Below are 23,462 nucleotides of genomic sequence, written 5' to 3'. Positions count from 1 at the left end.
TGTGCTGTAGCCTCACTGGTACAAGGAATAAATAATATACTTTAACGACTGCATTAAACTATAAATTAATTTATTGCATACATACAATAGAATTTGACTTTGACCTTTTTAAAAACATTTTGAAAGATCAGGCAATTTATCTGAATCAATTTCAGGTGCAACAAATCAGGCTCCTGCTCAAAATAATATCACTTTGAACACTCTTCATTAAGAAGCCAGTGGTGATGGAGCAAAACATGCACTGGCTGGAAGGACTCGGGAAGGTGCATTGTGAGGCTGGCTGGCCTGAATGGCACAGTGGCTCTGGTATCTTTAGAAATAATTTATAGAAGTTTAGAGATGGGAGGACGTTTTAGAGTTGACCATACTTATTGTAAACAGTAGCAATTTGGTGCCTGTTAGCCATGCTTAAGTAGTTGAAATAGAATTTCCAAGTATCAAAAACCACCTGCTTTGGCAAAAGTGAAAACACGTGATCCTTTGGTCACGGTCTAGCAGCAGGCTGTGCCTGTCACAGATAAGCCCAGGGGAAAGCAAATGGCGTGTAAGGATGTGGTCGGCGTGGAAAAGCACATAAGAGGAAATGTGTCTAAGCCACTGAATACTTTTCTCAGAGACAGGGTGGCCTGGATAAGAAGCAAGAAGCTTCAAGAATCCCCAGTCCTAGGCGTGAGGGCTCTCCTGCTCTCCTTCGCAGGATGTGCTAACTGAGAGAGAAGTCATCTCCACTGACCAGGGACGCAGGGCCCCTGGAACGCTCACCTGCTGTGGGGACTGAAGAACATCCAGGGCAGCAGCTGTGGAGACGATGGCCCTTTTGTCTGCTCGGTGTGGCTGCAGGGAGAGAGACATGCCAGCTACGAGCTGCACTCCCAGCTCCGCGATGGTGACTCGGTCATCCAGGACAATCACTGTCTTCTCAGCCAGGATGGAGTCAGACAACGGGGAGAGGACCTGAAAAGTCAGCGAGGAGACTCATGCATCTCTGCTCCTCATGAGCACCATGAATCCCTTAACTGGGGCTCCCAAGAAAGTGCTCTCCCAGCCCTTGGCTCAATGCATGCATTTGTGGGAATCGGTTAGGGAAGTGTTATGCTATTGTTCAATCACACTTCACAATTACAGGAGTTTTATAAAGATCATCTTGGTCTATTTACTTTCCTCTGATTTATGTCATGATAACAGCAGTGTATTTTCTGAAAGAATCTTGATTTAACTTACAGGCAATAATAAAAAACTGTCCATTGATATTAGGTACTCAAAGAGCAACATTTTCCCAACAACTAATATTTAGAATGGCACAGCTGGCCTTAAAACAGGGCAGGCATACTGTATTACTTAGGTGGACCCAATGTAATCACATGAGTCCTTAAAAGCAGAGACCTTTTCCTGGCTGGGGGCAGAAGGGGAAGTCAGAGATTCACAGTGTGAGAAGGACTCCATCCAGCCATTACTGAAGGCGGAAGGGACCACGTGACAAGGAATACAGGTGGCCTTGGAGCAGAGTGACCCCTGGTGACCCCTGGCTGACAGAGTGCAAGGAAACAGGGACTTCGGTCAGTCCTAACATCACAGAGAACTAAGTTCTGCCAACAGCCTGAAGGAGCTTGGAAGCCAAGCCTTTCCCCAAACTCCCAGATAAGAGCCCAGGCCAGCCGAGACCTGGAGTTCAGCCTCATGGTGCCATGAGCACAGAATACAGCAGGCCCACACAGATGCCTGACCTGCAGAAATATTAGCTGACTAATGGGTGTTTTTTAAGCTGCTAGTTTGTGGTAATTTGTCACACAAAAATAGAAAACACAGAACATACCATGTTTCATCCAGCTTTGCCAAAAATATAGCTTTGGCTACAATAAAATCTGACTTAGTTAACTCTGAGCGGAAACATTTTAAGTTTGTATAAAGAAATATTCTGCACCATTTCTGCATAATTATCCTGTCAAATTGGCTAGAAAATAATCTAACTATCACTGTGATAAAGAATAGCTACGGATTATTATATTTTTAAAAACTTTTGTCTACTGTACAAGGTATGATAGAACTAAAAGGTTAAACTTCAAGGTTAGGAGGAAAAAAACTAGCTTTCAGCAGTACAACCACCTTCTATTGGTGATATACAAAATGGAGAATATGATGTTGGGGAAAAGATTATTTACACTACATGTTTCATTTAGCCTTCTTGGTAAAAGGGATTAGATATTTTTCTAAAGCCTCTAAAATACAAAAATTAACCTGAGTTTAGGTTATTAAAATTGGTGAATGCTCTATTGCTTCCCAGGATTCTCTTACAAACAAACAGATGCAATACCTGCACAGTGACACACGTTGATATACATGTCCACATGCACATGTGCACACAGACACACATCTGCACAACAGCATCTACCTGGCCACTCATCAACACAGACTGCTGTTGGGCAAGGCGTGGCGGCGTGTACCTGCACCGTGGTTATTCCCGGCTCCCGACCAGCCAGGGTCCTGCCGTCCTGTAACTGAGCGATTTTCGGCTCCTCCACCTTCATGAACTCGGTCACAAAGTCAGTGATGTCAAACTGCCAGTCGGGGCCCAGCATGTAGGTCAGCTGCCCTAAGTCAGGTGACTCGGCCACAAACTGGGTGAGGACACGCACCGTGGCGTGCTGGTACTGCAGGGAGCAGCCTCGTCCCTTCTTCTCCTCATCGTCCTCATCCTCGCTTTCCCGGGTAGGCCTGGAGCACAAGGAATCAAAACAGAACAAAGTCCTCATTGTTAAGAAATTCTGCATGCCTTGTTTTTCAGATTCTAGGTGAGCCCACAGAACGAAATGAAATGGTCCTTCTCCTGCAGGACCTGCTCAGCCATCTATCCACTCCCTGTTCATTCACTCATTCCGCAAGCACACTTTGATGAGGATGATGTGCTTTCTGCTTGCAACAAGAATGGCAAGGGCAGCTCCTGCCTTCCTGACCCAGACAGAGGCTGAGGCTCTGGTCTTGGTGTCCTGGAAACTGGTAATTTTAAAATCATTCCCCTGTGGGATGGAGGAACCTAAGATATGAGTCAGAACTGCTGTTTGGATTCATTTTGACCCCTCCCATTGGATCTCATGCCAAGTTCTCTACCCTCTCACAGGCTCAGCTACCTCGCCTTGGAAATGAACATAGGAACAGCTGGCCCCTTTCCTCTCTCATAGTTCCACATGAGGACCAAGTAGGTCAAGATATGATGACACCTCAGAAATGGCCCTTTAGGAACCCCAGACCAACCAGGAACCATCAGCAGTGGACGGTTCTAACACCCAACCTCCTCATCAGCTGAGGCCCTTGAGTCTGTACAGAAAGAAGCAACTTCCTGAGCTTATGGCCCTAAAGTTTGCCAAAGGATCCTCTCCTTCCACCGTCCTACCCTAATCTAAAATCACTGCTCTGTGAGCAAACCTGCTCAAGCTACTGCTAAAACATCTGAAATGTGTCTCTCCTGTTGCCCATCCTGGCTTCTCCCTTCCTTCCTTATGGCTCTGGCCCTTCCTCTCTCCCTGGCACCTGTTATCCTCTCACCTCCACCTGTCCACAATCCACCCTGAGAAAGTCTCTCTGGCTCTGCAATTCCAGAACGTTCCCCTCAAGAAGCAGCAGTCCTGTGTCCCTTTATGAGAGTGCTTTGTTTGGTGACTACTGACCAGTCTGTGCCCTCAGTGCCTGGGGATTCTGTCGGGGGAGAAGGGGAGAAGGGGAGTGACTCATGCATGCTGAATTAGACCTACTGTGTGTCTTCTTCCACGTGCTTACATAAGGACGAGAGCGGACATCCGTCACCCACGCAGCACACGACAGCCGTGCATATTTAATTCGTGTAATCTTCACACACACCCGAAGAGCCAGGTTGAATTATTTCCCTGATCTTACCAAAGAGGAAACCAAGACATGGTTTGTGCGGCCACTCAGCCAGGGCCACACAGATGGTTGTCTCCCGAGGCAGGGCCCACACAGCCAGACCAGCTGCCCCATCATGTGTGTCCTCTTCCTTTCTATAGCTAAGTCCATTCATCTTCTCAACAGCTGTGAAACATGTTCTTATTTTTGCATTAAGAAACCAGGCTCAGAGTGGTGAATATGTAGCCCAGATAGCTGGCAATTAGCAGGTCTGGATACAGCTCCATTTGACTTCTGAAACCCACCTTCTTTACTATATGACATTCCGCCTCCCTGAAAGGTCTGAGAACCATTTAGAAAATGATAGAAACATTTTCACCAGCACAATAGCGTAACAATTTTGGTTTCCCAAAGTAAGAAATGAGTATCTCCGTGAGTAAGAGAGATGGTGTTAGGTGGCAAAGAAACATAGCATTCAATTAAAAAAATTGAATAACATACTGAAAAGTTATTCCCATTTCATTTTCCAGTCCTTCTGAATATGTCACAGGGAATGTCTCTGTTCTGTGCTAGGATGTCTTTAAAGCTTCTCGGAACTAACGACTTTCCTTTAGTTAATAAAGACAAGCTCACATAGGCAGGCAATAGTGTCTACTCAGAATTTAACAACATTGTTTAATTTTCTTTGCAATAATTTTAGGTTAAATTTATTTTATGATAAATGACACTAGTTGACCATTTGTGCTAGCAATGGGAAGTTTCCTTTAAATTAATGGGTAAAATTTAAGAAGAACACCACTAGGCTTGTGTTTCACTAAAATGTGGCAGTATCATAACAATGGTCAATGAATATATCAGACGTTATAAATCTTGTAGTAATGAAACAAAACAATCCTGTTATTTTAGGACAGATTGTATCCTATTCATTTATCTAAACTTTTAATTTCAAAATAATTAGAAATTCACTAAAAGCTAAAACAACAACAACAGAAAAAAAAAACAAAAAAAACAGGAGATCTTATACACTCTTTACACAATTCCCTGAAGTTAGCATCTTCCTAACTATAGGAAAATATCAAAACCAGGAAATTGGCAATGGTATACATAGAGCTTATTAACATACAAGCATAACTTATTACAGTCTAATGATACCAAAGCTTTGCGACTTTGAGTGTAGATACCTTAGTTCCCTGTAAGTCCCATTACCCTGACCGCTTTTAAGAATACAATTGTTTTAAGTATGCTTTTCTGTCTATCCTAAGTACCACATCAGATAATGTCATAATTTTCCCTTTGAATACCAAACATGATGTAAAAAATTGATGCGAAGGAAAGTCTATCCTATTTAACAGTGTTTTTACTCATTCTATCATTCTTCTTTCCTTTCTGAAGTTCCAAATCCTTTTCCATTATAATTTTTTCTGTTCCATTAGCCACGCTTTAAAGGTAGGTCTCCTGAAACAAACTCTCCAACTTTTGTTCATTTAAGAATGTCTTTATTCTCGTTTCATTCCTAAAGGATACTTTTGCCAGGTAAAGAATTTGAGGCTGACAGTTCCTTTCTTTTAGCGCCTGAAAAATGTGCCAAATCCTTCTGGCCTCCGTGGTTTCAGGCAAGAAATTCATTGCCATTCAAATTGGTATAACCTCTCTCTGGATGTTTTTAAGACTTTCTTTGTCTTTAATTTTCAGAAGTTTAATTACAATGTGTCTTCACATGGATTTCTTTGGGTTTATCATGTTTGTGGTTTCCCAAGCTTTTTGAAACTATGTGTTTATGTCTCTTGACAAATTGGAGAGGTTTTCAGCCATTATTTCTGCAAATACTGTTTGAGCCCGACACCTTTTCTCCTCTTGTTCTCGAATTCTAATTACAGGAATCCTAGATCTTTTGTTATGGTCCCACAAGTCCCTGATGCTCCGTTCCCTTTTTCCCCCAAGCCTATTTTCTCTGTTACTGAGATTAAGCAAATTGCATTGTCTGTCCTCAGGTTCATTGATTTTATCCTCTGTCATCTCCACTGTACTGCCAAGCCTATTGAGGGCTTTTGTTCTCCCTCTTTCCTGTGTTTTCTATAATTTACATCTGGTTCTTTTTTATAAGTTATATTTCCTTGCTGAGATATTTTCCATTTTAATTGGTTCCAAGGCTATTTGTAATTTCCTACTGAAAGTTTTTCTTTTTTCCTTTGGTATGGCTGCTTTAAAATCCTTGTCAGATATTCTAACATCTGATTTATCTGGGCACTGCCATCAGTTGATCATCTTTTCTCATTCAAGTTGTGGTTTATCTAATTCTTGGTATGACAAATGAATTTTTTCAGTTATATTCTGGACGTTCTGTACATTATGACAGGAAACCCTGGGTGCAGCTGAAATCTATTGTAGTTAAATTTGCTTTGTTTTAGTGCATATGTCCTAGCCTACTTTTGTGCACTTAGGTTCTAATGAAAATTTGGCTTGAGAGCCCTCAGGTGCTATTCTGGTCTGTTTTGTTCCCCTGGCACTGTGGATTCCCACAGTGAAGCAGGAATCCCACTTGAATCCCTCTGGGTTTGCCCATAGGAGACGAGGGCACTTCCCTGGGCTGGGTGGAGGCTGGAAGATGTCAGGCAGGCAGGGCAGTATCACTTCCCCCAGCGGCCCTTCAAGTTTCAGCAAGGGTTTTCGAGTTCCACCTTGGCCTTTTGTTTAAAGCACACTTTTCTGACAATGAATCTCTTAAAATTTCTTCATCATTTGCTGTCTGGAAATACTGAAAATTTCAACATCATCAGGTCCCTGTTTCTTTTTGTCTCATAGCCCTTCCAAAATTTTCTCTATCCTCTTGCATTCTGCTATTAGCAGCAAGATGAATCCAAGTGCACATTCAGTAGTTTCCCTGGAACTCTCCTCAGCTAACTATCTGACCTCACTTGCTTTCCACACACCTGCAGGGAACAACCTTGCTAAGCACTCTGTCACCACCTAACCAGAATCCATGCTCCTCACCTCCCCCTGAACCCTCACTGGCAGCGTTTTTGAAGTTCAGATTTCTACTTCCCATTTGTCCACAATGATCTCGGCTTTCTGTAAGGTGACTTGGGATTTCTCTACAATGATCCTCATGCATCATGTACAATGTCTTTAACACCCACGTTTCTACTAACAATCTGTTCAAGGCAATTGAGGCTTTTTCCATTATGCTCCTCAAAATCTTCCAGCCTCCACTCACTGCCTGATGCCAAAGGCACGCTCACATTTGAGGTATGAGTTACGGCTACATTCCAACACTGGGCAACAGGCTCTGTATTAGTTTTCTATTGCTGCATAACAAATGACCACAAACTTCATGGTTTAAAGCAATGCCCACACCAACACACTCACAGTTCTGCAAGCCAGTAATCCAGGCAGGCTCAACTTAAGTCTCTACACAGAGATTCACAAGTTCAATATTAAGGTGTCAGCTCGGCTGGTCTCTTATCTGGAAGTGCTAAGGAAGAATCCACTTCTAAGATCAGCCAGGTTGTTGACAGAATTCTGTTTCTAAGGTTATAGAACTGAGGCCCTGTTTCCTGGCTGGTTGTCATTTGGAGGCTGCTCTCAGCTACTAAAGATTACCCACATTCCTCAGCAAGTGGCTTAATCCACATTCCTCAGCAAGTGGCTTAATCCACATTCCTCAGCAAGTGGCTCAATCCACCTTCAAAGCCAGCAGTACATCATCAAGTTGTTCTCATCCTCAAATCTTCCCAACTTCCCCTTCTGCTACCAGTTGGCAGGAACTCTCTGCTTGCAGAGGGCTTATCTGTTGGGTCCCACCACCTGGCTAATCTCTGTATTTTAAGGTCCATTGATTTGGGATTGTAGTTACATCTGTAAAATCCCCTCCCAGCACTACCAGATTAGTGTTTGAAGAAGCAGGAGATGGGGATCATGGGGAGGGAGAGTTATCTTTTTTTTTTTTTTTTTTTTTTTTTTGAGATGGAGTCTCACTCTGTCACCCAGGCTGGAGTGCAGTGGCACAATCTCGGCTCACTGCAAGCTCCGCCTCCCGGGTTCAGGCCATTCTCCTGCCTCAGCTTCCCAAGTAGCTGGGACTATAGGCGCCCACCACCAGGCCCAGCTATTTTTTTTTTGGATTTTTAGTAGAGACGGGGTTTCACCACGTTAGCCAGGATGGTGTCGATCTCCTGACCTCGTGATCCGCCTGCCTTGGCCTCCCAAAGTGCTGGGATTACAGGTGAGAGTCGTCTTTAGAACTGTCTACTATAGTATGTATCCATTCACTGAGTTCTGGGGACAACCCTTCAGTAATGTTATCATCCCTAATTGACAGATGAGGAAACTGAGAAAGAGATAGGTTAAATCACATGTCCAATGTCACACAGGTACAAGTTGTAAAGCTGGGGTTAAAATTCAGGCAAAAAAAGGAAGAGTCTTGCCCGGCGCGGGATGGTGGCGGGGAACAACTCAGGCAGCCTTATCCCACAGCCCACGGTCTTAACCACTGTACTGTGCTCCATGGAGGAAGGCTGACATTTACAAGCAGGGGAACTGAGAGTGAATAACATAGGAATGAACAATAAAGAAGTGAGTAAGGAATAGAAAATAGCTATGTCCTAAATGCCACATCTTGTGCTAGGTGCTTGTTATGTATTGCATTCGTTTTACTGAATCCTAGCAACTATTCCATGAGGTTGTTACTATTATTATTATTATCATCTTCATTATAATTTCCTCATGTCAAGGTGCTAGTAAGTACTCAAGTCAGATCCATCTGAACCCAAAGTCCAGACCACGCTTCCCACTGTGGATGTTGCTTCCCAACGGCTTGAGTCCCTGAGGGCCAGTTTGCCTCCCACAAAGATCTGGGCTCCAGGGCAATTGGATCCACAGCCTTCTCTTTGATTCCTCACCTTCTGTTGGCAGCAACCGGGATCCTCCAGCCCTTGATCTGGCTCAGCTCGGTGTCTGAGATCTCAATCTGCAGGGGGAGCCTGGGTGCCCAGACAGTGACCTCGAACTGGGAGGTGAAGTGCTGGTGGGTGAAGTTCACAATCGTGTCCACTTTGCTCTTCATTTCCTTTCCGTTCACAAAAATGGAATCACAGTTGTTGGAAACCTTTGGGAAGGAGGTAGAACCTTGAGATGCATCAGTAGGAAAAGCACAAGGAAAAAACAACAACAGTGAAAGTTCATGAACTGCAGCAGCTCTGATTTATTAGACACCAAAACAACCCAATGAACAGAACTTGTACAAAAGGTAATTTGTAGGCACTAATTAGTGACAAACACTGACAAATAGACTCCAGGAAAACTATTTTGTATTACAAAATACTGACAAGTAAAACCATTAACATAATTTAATGGAGTTATATAACCTCTGTTGCCTTTTGTGTGTATGTGTGTTTTTCTTTATCTTACCTTTTTTAGGTACTCAAACGATCACTAATCAAACCCCAGGTGCCTCATAGTTCACTCTTGCACCATATCTGAAGATGCATAAAAGGTTTTTATGTTACTGAAAAAGCACATTATTCAAGTCATACTGAGGTTCTCTGAAAAATCAGGAGAGCTTTGCACTAGATTAAAATCCTGGTAGGCAAAATAGTTGTGAAATGCATTAGAAACATGGATATAATTATTTTTGCCCCATTCAGCTATAATTTTGCAGAACGAATGTGGCATTTCACCATGGTCTTTTGACTCAGCACTTGGGGGTGGCCTCTCTAATGTGCATGCTTCAGTAGGTTGAGCATTAGACCATTTAAGTTCCCATTTTACTTCACATTTTCAGGATAAGCAAATAAATTGTTGCTGACTTTCTCTCCTGGACAATCAGGAAAATGTATTTATGTATCTAGGTAGAGAGAAGAAAGAGGGATCGCAAATCGTTTCATGAGCAGAGGACAGAAAATAAAAAGTATTCTGCAACCTTTGCATTCATACTGCTGAGGGGCAGTGTCAAGCCTGTGCTGCTGGCAGGGCCCCCACCTCAACCAGTGGAGCCACCACAGCCCCACTTTTGCAAGCCAGAAACTAGGACTTATTCTTGTTGCTTCTCTTCCTCACTTGAATCTGTAACTACAACTCAGGCCTCCCTTCTAAGCCCCAGACACACGTGCCCAACTGCCTATTTGACATGGTCAAGTGAATGGCTCAAGAACAATGTCAGAAGTGCCCACTTCCAAACTTAAAGAGTAAACTTCCAAGTGGTTTGAGATAAATTACCACCTCCCCACCCACCCCGCCAAAAAAAATGGCACTAATATGAATGTGCTTCCTTGGAAATGAAATCAGCCTTTTGCCACCCAACAGCTCTACACTGTACCTCGACATGGAAACCAAGGAGAAAATAGCTAATGGGACATTTAAGACTCACCCTGCATCCCCAGTCATAGGGATGGATCCTTGTCACTTCCACTTCTCAACACCAATGACGTCTTTAGGAATCCTTAAGTATAATTAACATAGGCTACTCATTGGGAGATCTGCTGAAATCATTGAGACTTTGACTTGATAATCCCAGTCCACAAAGCAATGAACAAGGATTGCTGAAGAGTTACTGGAGTCTGGCTAAGTTCACTTTTGGAGCCCCTTTCCTATCCTGTCAGAACTTAGCAGTCTAAAGTCTTTTTCCTTCCAGGCCTAAGATGGTAGTAGATAGAGCTACCATTAGGCCTGATAGCTAATGTGTCTCTCATCCCCAAAATTCCACAGGGAGCTGAATATGGCATTTCTTTAACTTTTCAAATTAAAAAAAGAAAAAAATCTACTTCTATCCCTCTCTTTGCTTTATTTTATAAAAAGAGAGAGAAGAACAACAATGAAGCAAGCAAATTAGCTGTATTTTAGAGCATGTTTGAGGCAGTTAAATCTGCTTCATTGTGCCCAGGACTGCAAAGAGAATAATCAGAACAAGATCTCCATTCAGAGAAGAAAACGGAGTGGAGGGTCATGTTCTTATTTTTAATTGATGCTGACACAATGCTGAGCCTGACTGCCATCCATTTAGGTACTCAAGGTGTGGAAGCCCTATTATAGAGAAATATCTGCCTTCCCAAGGAAGCATTGCACTAGGGGAAGGTGAAGGCTCAGTAAGACCTCTGATTTCCCCTGAACTCACTGCTTGTTCTGCCTGTGGCATGCAGACTACCTCGAGAGAAGGAAGTCCCCCCAACCCTGCTCAGAAAAAAAGAGATTGAGGTCCCCTATGATTTAGAAACCTGCAGTGGATACATTGGGGAGTTCTGCTCTCACTTCTCCCTAGCTCAGGTGGTTATCACCTATTGCCAGAACTTTCTCAGTCCAGTGTTCTGTAGTGCAGACCTCAACCCTCTTGCATTTGTGGAAAATTATGGTTCTCCCTTGTTTACTGCTACCCAACCACCCCCAATCACACTTCAAATCACTCTGAATCACATCCCACTGGAGAGAACACACCAGTTTTGGAAACTGTGAGGCCCTTTCTATGTTCATAAGGAATGAAATAATGTAACTGTCTGCATCCTTTTGGAGCACTACAGTCTTAAACCTGCCCCATCTTTTAGGAACTTATGTATAGCTCATATGGGAAAAATAAGTTAATTAAAAACATAACAAAGTAAGAGGGCTTAGCAATTCTTTATGTTGACTATCTTTTGAGTTTTTTCTCCTGGGACATGCATACCCTTAAAAAAGTGTATGCCTCCATTTTAAGTAATTCAATTAAAACAGCACAAATAAGGCTAATCATATTGAGTACTAAGACTTGAGGTATCTAACAACGTACAAAGGATATATTAGATATACAGAAACCAGAGTTTCTCACTTCATGGTCTCACCAATTACAGATGACCCTCATTATTTGTGGATTCCATATTTGCAAACCCATCTACTCCCTAAAAGTTATTTGTAACCCCAAAGTCAGTACTTGCAGTACCTTTTTGGTCATTTGTGGAATTGCACAGAGAGAGGAAAATTTTGAACCACCTGCCATGCACGCATCCCCAGTTGAGGTCAAGCAAGTACTCGCTCTGCCTTCTTGTCTCAGCTCTCATACAAAGATCAGAGCATGGACAATATAGGGGGCAGTGGAGCACTGTGTGGGAAGCTTCAGCTTGGGCGCTGGATCCAGTAGGACAGAATCTGAATCCCTACTCTGGCACCTGTTAGTGAGGCAGCCTCAGACAAGTCACCTAACACTTCCAAACTTCAATATTTCTTTTGTAATAGAAGATTATAGACTATTAGAAATGTGTGTGTGTGTGTGTGTGTGTGTGTGTGTGTGTGTCTATTTCTCCTACAAGCAAAGGTTCAGTACTCACTAATTCAGTGTTCACAGGGATTTTATAACTATCTCAAATAATGAGAACAAGACAGCTCATACTTGTACAGGACCTCATTGCCGCAACACTCTCCTTTCAATGCAGTAAGTCCCACGGTAATGCCACGAGGTGGGTGCCATGAGCCTCATTTTACCTGTACTGAATCCAGCATAGAGAAAGGGACCGCCTCTTGCACAGCATTTTGCGTGTGTCTAACACTGTGAGCCGGCACCTGACTGCTGACTGCTGGCCCAGGGCTGTCTCCTCTGCTTGGATCACCTCTGTCCTCTCCAGGAACTTCTGCTATACCAGATACAATCCAAACACCTTACAGGGGCCTACCAGGCCCTAATGCCCTGGACCTGCCTCCTTCTCTGGCATCACCTTGCACACCCTCCCTACCCGGCACAGGCCCCTCTTCATGTGTCTTCACTGCTCCCCTGAGCTCTCCTAGGCTTAGCCCCATCCCAAGGCCATGCCATGGTCTTCTGAGGATATGATCTGATGTCCTTCATAAGTGGTTTTCTACTGGCCAGTCAACTATGCACCAGCACCTCTGCCCGACACACATACACTTTCCTCTTTTCTAATACTAATAAGGTTTTCTTCAGGAAATCCACTGCCCTCCATTCACCACAGGCCTCCCTAACTCCATCATTAAACCTGCATCCGCTTTGCCAATGATTGGTTTAGGGGAAAGCATGTGCTATTACTCTGGCCAGTGAGCTGTGAGAAGGCTACTGGGGCTTCTGGGAAACATCTCCTTGATCAAAGAGACTCACCGAAAGTGGCGCCTCCTCCTCCCACTGCATGTTGTCCTGTGGGAACTGACGACAGGAACTGCTGCAGGGATCTCAGAGCCCTGAGGGAGCCAGCCGTGGCCCAGACTGACCCTGGAAGCTAAGGAACCCGGGCCCTTGATGACCTAGAGGAGCCACTGGACCAGCCCACCTGGACCCCCCGACTTTGAGGCGTTTTATCAGGTGATTGTCGTTCTTGTGGCTAAAGCCATCTTGGTCTATGTGGTTTTCTTACTTGCCACCAAAAGGATTATAAATGACATAGGACTGCATCTCAAATGCCACCCCTCAGAATGCATTCCCGGAGCCACTCCTAATTTAAACTTGGCACCCACCTCTGGTCACTATTTTCCTGTATCTAATTTGCTGTGTGTGCTACCGTGTACACTGAATTTACAACATTGCTCCATTACTTAGACTCTTCCTATTGCTTATATCATGTCACTTACACTGTATTAATTGCACCAGGTTGCTCTGTTATATAATGTACTTCTTCACAATAATTACCACTCTCCTAATGCTCCTGGTTGTTTCTTATCTATCTTCCCCACCTGATGGTAATCTGCTTCAGAACATGGACCTTTCTCCTTTTCCCTGCTGTCTCTGCTAATAGCCCAGTGCTGGGCACATAGAAGTTATTCAATAAATAGATGCTGAGTGTGTGAATGAATATGTCACAACTGTTTCCTCTGAGACCCATTCATTTCTGTACACCACCATCAGCAGTGTGTGTATCTGTAAGAAGGCAAAGAAGGTGACTTACACAAGGTTATCATGGTAATGACATTAAGAAAAGTGAAAGTGATTTCATATATTATGAGAGAAGACAGACCAGAAGGAACGAAGCTGATAAATGTGAGGCCCTGGATTCCCAGTGGTCAATTTGGCCTTTTAACTCGGAATTAAGATCTCTATGTATGAGGTACATGTGTGTTTTATTGGCAGGGGAAGGAGGGATGTGGGGAGATGACAGGAAGACTTAGCAAAATAAAGATCAGAGCCAGATTCCCATCATTCATCTAAATGATACCTTCAGGGCTCTCTGAGCCTCAGGAGGAACATCGAAAACCAAATGCTGTCAATCCTAATATAAGAAGAGCTGAGGGCAGGAACATGGAGATTGAAAACAGATGATTTGTGTCATGTTAATCTGTGAGCATCTGTGAGGTGGCTTCTAAATGTCATCCTGGGAAAGTTGCCTTTAGAGGTTAATATTTTTACTGTCAAATTACACTTTTGCAACTACATTGCTTTATAATAAAAGAGGCTAAAAGGGGCTCTCCAGATGTGAATATGTTTCCTTTGGGTATCTTGTAAGATACATCATTTACTTCATGTTCTATTTTAAAAAGAAGCAAGAATTTAATCTGTGCATCAGCCACCCTCTGTGTTTGCCACGCTGTTGACCCACCTGCCTGCCCTGATGGGAGGCTGACTGCACGCTGGGCTTCCCTCATGACCCCTCTGCCAACCCGAGACATGTGCTGCTATGTTAGAAGAAAACAGAAATGCTACAGAATCAGGTAGTATGTTTCTCACAAACATACAAACAGTGCTGAAATTCTATATTAAAAGAGGCAAAAAGAATCAAAACTATGTAGAGAAAAACCTTAGATATTCACTTATCATCTGAATCAAACACTTTGTATGTATTACTGAGTTTAGTGAAGTGTACTGTGTCTGAGGCGCAGTAGGTACTCAGAAATATTTCTTTTACCTTGAGTTTTTAACTAATAATAAATGCCAAAAGGAATAATAATATCTATCATGTATTAAGTTCTTACTATGAACCCTGCGTTGTTTTCAAAATTTTATGTAGAATTATACCCGTTAACCTCTCCAAATACTCTGTACATTACATTTTTGTCTCTATATTATGGAGGGTAGACTGAGGCCAAGGAGAGGCTGCTAGTTAAGGAATCACAGCTGGTGAAAGGCAGAGCATGTTTCCCACTCAGTCTCTCTGTGCCAGAGGCCTCCTCAGCACTGTGTTACTGCTTCAGTGCAGCCCAGGCAAGGACAACATGGCCCTTCCTCCAGAGAACCACAGGCTGATTGGGAAAGGCAAGACCTAAATACACACATCAGTACTTTTTATCAACCAGATTGAGTTATAATTTATGTGGAATACAGTGTATCCATTTAAAGGACAAAGTTCAATGAGTTTGGCAGTGTCCACCCATGAAAACACTACACAGACAGAACATTCTGTCACCCCAAAAACAGATCCTAATGCGTCTTTTCAGTCCATGGCTCCCTCTTCTCCTGGCCCCAGGCAACCACTGATGTGCTTTTCATCACCACAGATTGGTTTTCATTTTCTAGAATTTTATATAAATGGAATCACAATCTGCACTCTTTATGTCTGGCTTTTTTCACAAGTATGATGATTCTGAGAGTCATCCTTATTGTCACTTGTGTCAGTGGTTACCCCTGGCTCTTTTCCCTAGTTGCTTTCAGCCACAATGATGGAAATGCAACATTTTTTCTCTTATTTACCTATGACTTGGAAGTCTCCTACCCGCTTCAAGTTGTCCCCCCACTTTGCTTCCAGTTGTCCCACCTTTCCGGATGGAACCAATGTTCATCTTACATATATTGATTGATGTCTCATGCCTCCCTAAAATGTATAAAACCAAGCTGTGCCCTACCACCTTGGGCACATGTCATCAGGACCTCCTGAGCCTGTGACACGGGCGCATGTCCTTAACCTTGGCAAAATAAACTTTCTAAGTTGACTGGGATTTGTCTCAGATATTCAGGGTTCACAAAGCTAAAGAAATAAGTTCAGATCTCCGATCCCCTCTCTATGTTGAGTATCCTCTGATCCCCGCTATATGCTGAGTTCCTTCTTAGTTTTTGTGTATTTAAAGCAGCCTGGATTATTCTCTGATAAAAATCGGAGACAAAATCAAGACAGCCAGGTCCCCAGTTTCAACTCAGAAATGTAGAGCACTGAAAAGCATTTCTTCCACCCTTATCAAACTACAAATTAATAATTTTTATTAAGTTTGTCTGAGAACTGTGGCTGCAGGGTAACAAACTAACCTGCAATCTAGAGAAAGACATGATCCTTCAGGGAGAAATATATATTAAGCATTTGCTTCCCTGGGGTAGACATTGCTGAAAGCCATATAAGCTGATAAGAAGGATTCAAGCAAAACTTTTAGATACATTTCTACAGAACAAATGTGGACTATTGTGAGAGTGTAAAGACCCTGGGGACTGTAAATACAGGGGAGTTTGCACCCTCTTGCAGGTTCTAAGAATCTCACCAGACACTTAGAGAGAAGATGTGAGATAATCTCAACACAGCTTCCTTCATGATCCTGGCTGCAGAGAGAAACGGCAGTCAGTGCTAAATTTCTGCAGTTTCATCTCTTCTATTTCCCCTATGGGACAAAAGTCTTAGTCTTCAGGCAGAAGTATAACAAAAACTGTCAATCAGGATACTGTGGAAACTCATTGCATCTAAAGGGAAGGAAACAGAAAGCTCTACCAGGAGGGAGGGATGAGAATACATGCTAGACACACTACAGCTTGAAGAGAGGTAGGAGCACCTTTGAAAGCCATACACTAGAGGCTAAGTGATACAGTGTCTACTAAGCCTAATGCTTAATCAGAACATCAGAGAATTTGGCCCTGGTGCTCCACTAGGCTAGGAAGCACCAGGTAAAAATAATAGGAAATACAATTAGGAGAGCTACAAGAAACAGATTCTCTCTTGAGCACATTGGAAATATTCAAAGCCAAGAAGGAAGTGGACACTGAGAAAATAACCTCTGGAAAATTAGCTCACATTCTAAGTGCAAGGAATCACTAAAGGAATTTCAAGCCGATGGTGTACTGAGTGTAACCATATAGCAATCAAACCTGGGGAGGAGGAAAGCAAGATGGTAAAATAGAAGGGTCCATCGACCGTCCCCACCACAAGGACACCAATTTAACAACTATCTACACACCAAAAAAGCACCTTCATGGGAACCAAAACTCAGGGGAGCACTAACAGTACCTGGCTTTAACTTAATATCACTGAAAGAGGCACTGAAGAGGTAGAAAAGGGAGTCTCGAATCACCACCACCACCCACACCCAGTCCCAGCAGTGGCAGTGTGCTGCAGAGAGCATTTCAGTGCACTGGGGGAGGGAGAGCACCGCAATTGTGAGGCATTGAACTCAGTGCCACCCTATTATAGCAGAAAGAGAAACCATACCAAATTTGCTGACACCCACCTACAGAGGGAGCATTTAAAGCAGCCCTAACTTTTTAACGATCGCCATTCTAACTGGCATGAGATGGTATCTCAGGAAGCAACAGATGCTGGAGAGGATGTGGAGAAATAGGAATGCTTTTACACTGTTGGTGGGAGTGTAAATTAGTTCAACCATTGTGGAAGACAGTATGGCGATTTCTCAAGGATCTAGAACCAGAAATGCCATTTGACCCAGCAATCCCATTACTGAGTACATACCCAAAGGATTATAAATCATGCTGCTATAAAGACACATGCACACCTGTGTTTACTGTGGCACTGTTCACAATAGCAAAGACTTGGAACCAACCCAAATGCCCATCAATGATAGACTGGATAAAGAAAATGTGGCACATATACACCATGGAATACTATGAAGGCATAAAAAAGGATGAGTTTGTGTCCATTGAAGGGATATGGATGAAGCTAGAAACCATCATTCTCAGCAAACTAACACAGGAACAGAAAACCAAACACTGCATGTTCTCACTCATAAGTGGGAGTTGAACAATGAGCATACGTGGACACAGGGAGGAGAACATCACACACTGGGCCTGTTGGGGGTGGGGGCTAGGGGAGGGATAGCATTAGGAGAAATACCTCATGTAGATGACGGGTTGATGGGTGCAGCAAGCCAACATGGCACATGTATACCTATGTAACAAACTTGCACATTCTGCACATGTACCCCAGAGTTTAAAGTATAAATAAATAAATTAAATAAATAAATCCAGCCCTAGGCGGAGAGGAATCTCCAATCCCAGCAGTCCAAACTTGAATTTCTGCAATCCTTACCACTGTGGGCTAAAGTGCTCTGTGTTCCTAAATAAACTTGAAAGGCAGTCTAGTCCACAAGGATTACAACACCTAGGCAAGTCCTAGTGCTGAACTGGGCCCAGGGCCAGTGGACCTGGGGGCACGTGACCTACTGAGACACCAGTTGGGGCAGCTAAAGGAGTGCTGGCATCACTCTTCCCCACCCCCAGGCTGTACAGCTTACAGTACCACAAAAGACCCCTTCCCTCCACTTGAGGAGAGAAGGAAGAATGGGGAGAACTTTGTCTTGCATCTTGGATAGCAACTCAGACACAACAGAATAGGGCACTGATCAGAGTCCTGAGGCCTCCTTTCCATGCTCTAGCTCCCAGATAACATTACTAGACATACCCTAGGCCAGAAGGGAACCCACTGCCTTGAAGGAAAGGAGCCAGTCCTGGCAGCATTTATTACCTACTAGCTGAAGAATCCTTGGGTCCTGAAAAACCAGCAGCAATATCCTGGTACTACATCAAGGGCCATGGCTGAGCCTCTGAGATTTGCTGGCTTCAGGTGAAACTCAGCACATTCCCAACTGTGATGGTTACAGGACAAGACTCCTGCTTAAGAAAAGCAGAGGGAAAAGTAAAGAATTTCTCTTGCACCTTAGGTACCAGCTTGACCACACATGGGTAGAGCACCAAGTGGGCTCTTGGGGCCCTCAATTAGAAGACTTGCTCTTGGATGGCATTTTTGGGCCTGCTTTGGGCCAGAGGGGAGCCCACTGCCCTGCAGGGTGAGTCTCAGGCCAGGTAGCCTTCACTACAAGCTGACTGAAGAGATCTTGTACCTTAAGGGAACATTGGCAGTAGTCTGGCAGTACTCTGTGGGCCTGTGGTGGTGGTGGCCCCAGGGTGAGGCTTCTCTGCATTTGGAAAGGCGAAGGAAGAGGGGGAAGGACTGCGTCTAGTGGTTTGAGTGCCATCTTAGCTACAATGCAATAGAACACCAGGTAGACTTCCAAGGTTTCTGAATCTAGTCCCTGGCTCCCAGACAGCACCTCTGGACCTACCCAGATCCTGAGGAAACTCACCACCCTGAAGGGAAGGGCACCAACCTGGCTGACTTTGCCACCTGCTGATTGTAGAGCCCCAGGGCCTTGAGCAAACATAACTGGTAGCTAGGGAATGGTTACAGCAAGCCTTGGATGAGACCCAGTGCTGTGCTGGCTTCAGGTCTGACCCAGCACAGTCATAATGGGAGTGGCCACAGGGGTGCTTATGTCACTCCACTCTCAGCTTCAGGTGGCTCAGAACAGACAGAGAGAGAGACTCCATTTGTTTGGAAGAAAGTAAGGGAAGAGAATAAGAATCTCTGTCTAATAAACCAGAGAATTCTCCCAGATCTTGACTAAAACCATCAAGGGGGTACCACTATGCGTCTGCAAGAAACACAGCATTACTGGGCTTGGGGTGCCCCCTAAAGCAGATACAGCTTAGATCACAACACCTAAGTCCTTTTGAATACCTGGAAAGCCTTCCCAAAAAGAACAGGTACAAACATGCCCAGGCAGTAAAGACTATAATAAATACCTAACTCTTCAATGCCCAGACACATTTAAACATCTACAAGTATCAAGGCAATCCATGAAAACATGTCCTCACCAAATAAACTAAATAAAGCTCAAGAGACCATTCCTGGAGAAAGAGAGATATGTGACCATTCAGACACAGAATTCAAAATGCTGTCTTGAGGAAACTCAAAGAAATTCAAGATAACACAGAGCAGGAATTCAGAATTCCATCAGATCAATTTAACAAAGAGATTGAAATAATTAAAAACAAGCAGAAATTCTCAAGCTGAAAAATGCAATTGACATACTGAAGAATGCACCAGTCACTTACTAGCAGAATTGAACAAGGAGATTCAAGAAAGAATCAGTGAGCTTGAAGACAAGTTATTTGAAAATATATCTCCAGAGGAGACAAAATTTTAAAAAAGAATAAAAATCAAGCAAGCACACCTACAAAATCTATTTTCTTGTAGCACACCTACAAGAAAACAGCCTCAAAAGGACAAATCTGAGAGTTATTGGCTTCGAAGAGGAGGTAGAGTAAGAGACAGGCAGAAACTTTATTTAGAGGGATAATAACAGAGAACTTCTCAAACCTACAAAAAAAAGTCACTATCCAAGTACAAGAAGGTTATAAAACACCAAGAAGATTTAACCCAAAGAAGATTACCACAAGGCATTTAATAAACTCTCCAATATCAAAGATAAAGAATAGATCCTAAAAATAGCAAGAGAAAAGAAACAAATAACATACAATGGAGCCTCAATACATCTAGCAACAGAATTTTCAGTAAAAACCTTAAAGGCCAGAAGAGAGTGGCATGACATATTTAAAGTGCTGAAGGAGGAAAAAAAAAACTTTGACACTAGAATAGTATATCTTGGCCAAAATATCCTTCAAACATAAAGGAAAAATAAAGACTTTCCCAGACAAGCAAAAGCTGAGGGATTTCATCATCAGGCCTGTCCTGTAAGAAATGCTAAAGGGAGTATTTCAATCAGAAAGAAAAGGACATTAATGAGCAATAAGTAATCACCTGAAGGTGCAAAACTCACTAGTAATAGTAAGGACACAGAAAAATACAGAATATTATAACACTATAAGTGGGATGGGTAAACTACTCTTATCCTAAGTAGAGAGACTTAATGATGCACCAATCAAAAATAATAACTGTAACAACTCTTCAGGACATAGTACAAAAAAATATAAACAGAAACAACAAAAAGTGTAAAAGTGGGGGGATGATGTTAATGTGTAGAGTTTTTATTAGTTTTCTTTTTGCTTATTTGTTTATGCAAACCATGTTAAGTTGTTATCAGTTTAAAATAATGGGTTATAAGATAGTATTCGCAAGCCGCACAGTAATCTCAAACTAAAAAACATGTAACAAACATATAAAATATAAAAAAGCAAGAAAGTAAATTGTATCACCAAAAAAATCACCTTCACAAGAAAGAAAATAAGAAGGAAAGCAAGAAGGAAGAGAAGAGTACAAAACAACCAGAAAACTAGTAACAAAATGGAAGGAATAAGTCCTTACTTAATAATAACAGTGAATGTAAACTGATTAAACTCTTCAATAAAAAAACAGAGTGGCTAAATGGATTTTTTAAAAAGACCCATTGATGTGTTGCCTACAAGAAACACATTTCACCTATAAAGACACATATAGACTGAAAATAAACAGATGGAAAAAGATATTCCATGCCAACAGAAGCCAAAAAAGAACAGGAGTAGCTGTGCTTATATCCGACAAATTGACTTCAAGACAAAACCCTAAGAAGAGACAAAGAAGGACACTATATAATGATAAATGAGTTAATTCAGCAAAAGGATATAACAATTTTAACTAAATATGCTCCCAACACTGGAGCACTCAGATACATAAAGCAAATATTATTAGAACTAAAGAGACAGACTCCAATACAATAATAGCTGGACACTTCAACATCCCACTTTCAACACTGGACAGATCTTTCAGACAGAAAATCAACAAAGAAACAGTGGACTTAATCTGCACTATAGACCAAATGGATTTAATAGATATTTACAGAACATTTTATCCAAAGCCTGCAGAATATACATTCTTCTCCTGAGCATGTGAATTATTCTCAAAGACAGACAATATGTTAGGTCACAAAACAAGTCTTAAAACACTTTAAAAAATTTGAAACAATATTAATTATCTTCTCAGACCACAATGGAATAAAACTAGATATCAATAACAAGAGGAGTTTTGGAAACTATGCAAATACATGGAAATTAAACAACATGCTCCTGAATGACCACTGGATCAATGAACAAATTAAGAAAAAAAAATTGAAAAATTTCTTAAAACTAATGTTAATGGAAACACAACATAAGAAAACCTATGGCATACAGCAAAAGAAATCCTAAGGGAAGTATATAGCTGTAAATGCCTACATCAAAAAAAGAAGAAAAACTTCAAATAAACAATTTAATGATTCATCTTAAAGAACTAGAAAAGCAACAGCAAACCAAACCCAAAGTTAGTAGAGAATAGAAATAAAGATTGGAGCAGAAATAAATGAATTTAAATTAAATAAAACAATACAAAAGATCAATGAAACAAAAAGTTGTTTTTTTCTAAGAATCAGATCATGTCTTTTGTGTGAACATGGACGAATCTGCAGGCCATTATCCTTACCAAACTAATGCAGGAAGAGAAAGCCAAATACCACATGTTCTCACTTATAAGTGGCAGCTAAATGATGAGAACTCATGTACACAAAGAAGGGAACAACAGACAGTAGGGCCTAATTGAGGATGGAGGATGGGAGGAGGAAGAGGAGCAGAAAAAATATTGGGTACTAGGCTTAGTACCTGGGTGACAAAATAATCTATACAATAAGCACCCATGACATGAGTTTACCTATATAACAAACCTGCACATACACCCCTGAACCTAAAATAAAATTTTTCTAAAATTGGTTTTTTGAAAAGTTAAACAAAATTGACAAACTTTTAGCTAGAATAACTAAGAAAAAAAGAGATAAGATTCAAATAAACAAAAACAGGGATGAAAAAGGAGACATTACAACTGATACTGCAGAAATTCAAAGGATTATTAGTGGCTACCATAAGCAACTATACATAAATAAATAGGAAACTCTAGAAGAAATGGACAAATTCCTAGACACATTTAACCCACCATGACTGAATCATGAAGAAATCCAAAACCTGAAGAGACCAATAACAAGTAATGAGATCCAAGCCATAACAAAAAGTCTCCCAATAAAGAAAAGCCTGGGACCTGAGCGCTTTATTGCTAAATTATACCAACTATTTAAAGAAGAATTAATACCAATCTTATTCAAACTATTCCAAAAAACAGAGGAGGAGGGAATACTTCCAAATTCATTTTACAAGGCTAGTATTTCCCTGATACCAAAACCAGGCAAAGACATCAGAAAAAGAAAACTACAGGCCAATACCTCTGGTGCATACTAATCCAAAAATCCTCAACAAAATACTAGCAAACTGAATTCAACAATACATTAGAAAGATGATTCATCATGATCAAGTGGGATTTATCCCTGGGATGCAAGGATGGTTCAACATATGCAAATGAATTAATATGATACATCATGTCAACAGAATGAAGGACAAAAACCATATAATCATTTCAACTGATGCTGAAAAAGAATTTGATAAAGTTCAACGTCTCTTCATGATAAAAACCTTCAAAAAACTGAGTATAGAAGGAACATACCTCAACATAATAAAAGCCATATACCACAGACCCACAGTTAGTATTATACTGATTAGGGAAAAACTGAAAGCCCTTCCTCTGAGATCTGGAACATGACAGGGATGCCCACTTTTACCACTGTTATTCAGCATAGTACTGGATGTCCCAGCTAAAGCAATCAGACAAGGGAAAGAAATAAAGAGTATCCAAATTGGAAAGGAAGAA

At 42.0% G+C, this 23,462-nt stretch overlaps 1 protein-coding gene across 7 annotated transcripts in view; it reads right to left on the bottom strand.

Annotated features, from left to right (window-relative positions):
* TMEM132B (transmembrane protein 132B) overlaps positions 1-23,462 on the bottom strand; it is a 507,362-nt gene that overhangs the window by 8,963 nt on the left and 474,937 nt on the right. For 6 of the 7 annotated variants that reach the window (XM_055358386.1, XM_063694489.1, XM_019039332.2 and 3 more), the window contains 3 exons: positions 8,754-8,959; positions 2,442-2,712; positions 763-954 (listed from right to left, as the gene is read on the bottom strand). In XM_055358386.1, coding sequence (XP_055214361.1) covers positions 763-954; positions 2,442-2,712; positions 8,754-8,959 — 669 coding nt within the window. Of the gene's footprint in view, positions 1-762; positions 955-2,441; positions 2,713-8,753; positions 8,960-9,261; positions 9,330-23,462 lie in introns of all 7 variants that reach the window. The other variant, XM_055358390.2, reaches the window with a different exon arrangement.

This window comes from Gorilla gorilla, chromosome 10 (genome assembly GCF_029281585.2).
Source record: "Gorilla gorilla gorilla isolate KB3781 chromosome 10, NHGRI_mGorGor1-v2.1_pri, whole genome shotgun sequence".
NCBI classification, from domain to species: Eukaryota; Metazoa; Chordata; class Mammalia; order Primates; family Hominidae; genus Gorilla; species Gorilla gorilla.
Note: the sequence above shows the minus strand (reverse complement) of the source record. Positions and strands in the feature narration are given on the sequence as shown.